The sequence below is a fragment of the Gossypium hirsutum genome, chromosome D08, assembly GCF_007990345.1.
Source record: "Gossypium hirsutum isolate 1008001.06 chromosome D08, Gossypium_hirsutum_v2.1, whole genome shotgun sequence".
Lineage (NCBI taxonomy): Eukaryota > Viridiplantae > Streptophyta > Magnoliopsida > Malvales > Malvaceae > Gossypium > Gossypium hirsutum.
Window position 1 is genome coordinate 66667241 of NC_053444.1, and position 4218 is coordinate 66671458.

A 4218-nucleotide genomic window follows, 5' to 3' on the forward strand; every position below is an offset into this window, starting at 1 on the left:
TGAGTATTTTGCATCAGCCAAGTCAAGTATGGGTATTATTGTATTCCCAAATGTTTACTGCCCCAGCTGGAGCTTTTACCACCAGTCAGCTTAAAGCTGTCCAGTGCAGTAGAAGCTCCTCACTATGCCGGAAGCAAAATGTTCCAAAGGCTGTCCAGTCTAATCCCAGTACAGTCCAATTGAAAATAATGGGGAAATTTATCAACGCACCGTAGTGCGTTAGAATCCAAATGGGGCCTTAGTTGGCATCCTAAGCTAAATCCTAAGTACAACGCGTGGCAAATATTTTGAAATTCTAAATTATTAATAAATAAATATTAAAATATAAAATAATTTAAATTATAAAAAAATTAACAATAATCAACCCTGTGAAGCGGGCTAACATTCCAGTTGTCAAAGGTTGAAGGACGAACGACGGAGAAACCAGTGCAAAAATCTTCTACTTTATTTTCTTTGAAATTTATTTTCATTTTCGTTTTGTAATTTTTTTTTGTTTTAGACTCTTAGTTATAAATTGAAGATATTAATTTTAAAAAATATAATTTTACAGAGAAAAAATAAGCAGTAAGTGAATGAGAACCTCGCCCTCTTTGCTATCTCTGACTATAGATTCAGCTGTTCTTAACCTTTCCAATATCGCAGATCTCTCTCCTCTTCCCGACCATATCGTCATCGACCTCTTCCTGGTAAAATATTATTTCTCATTTTTTCAATTTCTTTTTTGAGTTTTTGTTGCCTTTTGACTTGATGGGTACTTTTAATTTCATTGTTATTTTGCGGGTTTTTCTTGCCTTTTGGCTTGATGGGTAGTTTTAATATCTTGTTTAGTTTGTGGGTTTTTCTTCTTGCCCTTCGGCTTGATGTGTAGTTAATTTCTTTGTTATTTTGTGGGTTTTTTATTTCTTGCCTTTTGATTTGATGGGTAATTTTAATTTCTTTGTTAGTTTGTAGGGTTCTTTTGCCTTTTGGCTTGATGGGTAGTTTTAGTTTCTTGTTTAATTTGAGGGATCCCCCCCCCTTATGTGAAGCTATGAATTCCTTATTAGGTGGGTTTTGAAATTGTATTGTATGTACTTTTGGGCAAACGATTCCTTCGACTTCGACGAGAATATAGCTAAGTCTTTAGAAAGTAGTTAATAGTTTTCTTGAGGTATTATTGCCTATAATCTGCATTGTCAAATTTGTTTGATGATCTATGATTTTTGGGTTTCTTTATTTTTTTCAATATCCAAGTTTATGTTGTGATTCTTAAATATCTTTCCTTTTTTAATAGTAGATTTAAGTCAGTTTCAGTGTTGTCAAGCCCTCACGCCTTAGCGTCAGATAAAAAAAGCTCTTTAAACCGGTTTAGGTCAGGTACATTTAATCCGTCATATGGCTTGTTTGTCAAGGCATATTTTATTGTAAGATAAAGATGACAGGCATAAAAAGCTTGCTTGATTGAAGTAATCTTCAATTTATTTTACTTTTGATTCTTTTCATTAGATGTAACTTTACTGGTAAGATAGGGATAATGCCAAACTCTCTACTTATCAATATTTGGTATTTGACAACGGATTTGGGACCTTAAAAAAGTTATGCATGATGGGCAACAAAATTAAAAGAAAATTTTGCATGTTTCATCGATAAAGTGGACCAATCTCTAAAGTTCATTTCTCTAATTATATGTGTTAAGCTTGTTGCATATGTTTACATATACAGAGACATGTATAGAAATACACATATGTACATATTGCCTCAGGCAGTTTAGGGTACTAGTGCCTACGGTGTGCTCTTGACAACATTGGTTAATATTTCCTATTAAATTTAATCTCCATTCTCTATTATACTTTTATGAAAGTTTGTGGCCTTAGGACGTTCAAAGCCACTGCTCTCTCTTTTTCGTTTTCAGTTTTAATGTCCCAAGTTCTAGATCATGAAACTCTACTTTGGTAGGACAAAATCATCAAGATATTGAAAAATTGATGTTAAATTTAAAGTTTTGAAGGTTTGATTATTAAAGTTGGCCATGTTGAGAATCTGGCTATTTCTACGAGTTGAGCATCATTAAAGTTTGTACATGTTTAAAGATAAGGCAACATGATAGCACTTGAGGAGGCTCATGAACCCTTTTCCTCTTTTTTTATCTTCTGGTGCTTTGACGATAGCTCACATTGCTCTCTCGAATCGCTTATGTGAGAAGTTTTACAATTGCTGCAACCTTTGCACTAAAGTTTCTATGTTATGATCATTTTTTCCCTTTTTCATTTTCCATTGCACATTTCAGATTTTACCTTTTTTTGTTTTCGTAAATCTTTTCCGTCCCCTTCTTTCTCATCTGGATTTTTTCTGTATCTCCTTTTTTAGCTATTTATACATATTTTTAACCTCGTTCTTCTGTCTGATTATCTTATTTTTCGGTATACGAATCCGGTTTGTCTCTTTAACCTGGTACATTTTTATCTTTAATCTCTTGTTTAGTTCTAATGGTATTCATGTTGTAAGATGTATTTCCATGTTTTGGCAGAGAACGCTGAGAGCTGGAAAGTTAACTGAGAGAGTTCTCAAGTTGTTTATAGATACCGGTAAGGACGAGGTCTTTTCTCTTATACAAGCACTCAACATTCGACTCACACTTACCCCTGTCCTTCCTACCAGTAAGTCATTTTTGGAGTTTCAAATATTCGTTTTTCTTTTACAATGGATTTTGAGTTGATTTCTATGATGAACTTCTGTTCCCTCTGTAGGATGTTCTGAGAAATTCTGAGATTGGTTTAATCAGTGGAACACAAAGTACATTGGACTAGAGAGTTACAAACGGTTGCTTTTAAGAGGCCTAGCTCTTTGGGATTGGATTGTTGGTATTTGGCAAGATGTCTCTAGCAATTAAGGATGATGAGGTTGACATTGTAATAGGAGCTCTTCGTTCGGATCTGACAATATTCATGAATGAATGGAGACCAATGTTCTCTCGATTTCATGTCATAATTGTCAAAGACCCTGATTTGAAAGAGGAACTCAAAATACCTGAAGGCTTTAACCTTGATGTCTACGGAAAGCCCGACATAGATCAAGTGGTGGGTTCTTCTACTTCGATTCTCTTCTCTGGCTATTCCTGCAGGTATTTTGGATATCTTGTTTCTCGGAAAAAATACATTATCTCTGTAGACGATGACTGCCTCCCAGCTCGAGACCCTAAGGGCTTTTTGGTGGATGCTGTTGCCCAGCATATAAGCAACCTTACCAACCCAGCCACACCATTCTTTTTTAATACTTTGTATGACCCTTATGCTGAAGGAGCTGATTTTGTTCGTGGCTACCCATTCAGTCTTCGGGGTGGGGTGAAATGTGCTTTGTCATGTGGGCTATGGCTTAATCTGGCTGATCATGATGCACCTACTCAAGCCCTCAAGGCAAGGCAAAGGAATTCCCGATATGTTGATGCAGTTATGACTGTCCCAGCCAGGTCCCTCATACCCATTAGTGGAATCAACATCGCTTTTGAGCGGGAGGCAGTAGGACCTGCATTGGTTCCAGCTCTGAAGTTGGCTGGGGAAGGTAAGTGTAGGTGGGAAACAATGGAAGACATCTGGAGTGGGTTGTGTGTTAAGATCGTATGCGATCATCTGGGGCTTGGTGTGAAAACTGGACTGCCATACATATGGAGAACCGATAGAGGTGACCCTATAGCAAGCTTGAAAAAGGAGTGGGAGGGTGTGAAGCTGATGGAGGAAGTTATCCCCTTCTTTCAGTCTGTAAGGTTGCCACGAGAAGCTACAACAATGGAGGAATGCATAATTGAGGTGGCAAACGCTGTTAAAGAGCGGCTAGGATCGATGGACCCTGTGTTTGCTCGTGCTGCTAAAGCTATGCTGGACTGGGTCAAGCTCTGGCAATCAGTTGGATCTAGCTCATCACGATCCTCAGCAGTCTAGGAACTACTAATCATGATTTCAGTGTTTTTAACATATATCCACCCTATATATATATAGCCAAATGGATGAATAAAAGCATATTTAGGCTCATTGTTGTTGCAGACCTGGCTTTGCTTAGTCTCTTGGTTTTAGTTATGGCTATAGAGACGCTGTAATGAGAGTTAAAACCATTGCAATAATCGGATCCGGTTGATTGAACTGGTTGAACCAGAAACTGAAGGCTTGTTCAGTTAGACTTTCGGTCTGGTTTTCATGACATTGGTTCAAACTACTCGTATATCATCCTTGGAGAGAATTTGGGTTA

At 37.2% G+C, this 4218-nt stretch overlaps 2 protein-coding genes across 3 annotated transcripts; both read left to right on the forward strand.

Moving 5' to 3' along the window:
- The first annotated feature begins 373 nt into the window (after nucleotides 1-373).
- On the forward strand, nucleotides 374-4218 carry LOC107909076 (uncharacterized). Of its 2 annotated transcripts, none has more exons than XM_041098921.1 (4): nucleotides 374-399; nucleotides 551-686; nucleotides 2507-2636; nucleotides 2727-4218. In XM_041098921.1, the coding sequence occupies exons 2-4, from the start codon at nucleotides 573-575 to the stop codon at nucleotides 2744-2746; spliced, it is 264 nt and encodes an 87-aa protein (XP_040954855.1). In that variant the 5' UTR covers nucleotides 374-399; nucleotides 551-572; the 3' UTR covers nucleotides 2747-4218. The 2 variants fall into 2 exon arrangements, with proteins under 2 accessions (XP_040954855.1, XP_040954854.1); XM_041098920.1 differs by having other exon boundaries at nucleotides 376-426.
- LOC121202956 (probable UDP-arabinopyranose mutase 5) lies at nucleotides 2853-4218 on the forward strand. Its single transcript, XM_041098919.1, has one exon. It carries the CDS (start codon nucleotides 2853-2855, stop codon nucleotides 3912-3914), a length of 1062 nt encoding a protein of 353 aa, XP_040954853.1. The 3' UTR covers nucleotides 3915-4218.

Coding starts and splice junctions, on each gene's coding strand:
- LOC107909076 (XM_041098921.1), top strand. CDS start 573: ATGAGAACCTCGCCCTCTTTGCTATCTCTGACTATAGATTCAGCTGTT. Junction 687..2,506: donor TCGTCATCGACCTCTTCCTG/GTAAAATATTAT, acceptor ATGTTTTGGCAG/AGAACGCTGAGAGCTGGAAA. Junction 2,637..2,726: donor TACCCCTGTCCTTCCTACCA/GTAAGTCATTTT, acceptor TTCCCTCTGTAG/GATGTTCTGAGAAATTCTGA.
- LOC121202956 (XM_041098919.1), top strand. CDS start 2,853: ATGTCTCTAGCAATTAAGGATGATGAGGTTGACATTGTAATAGGAGCT.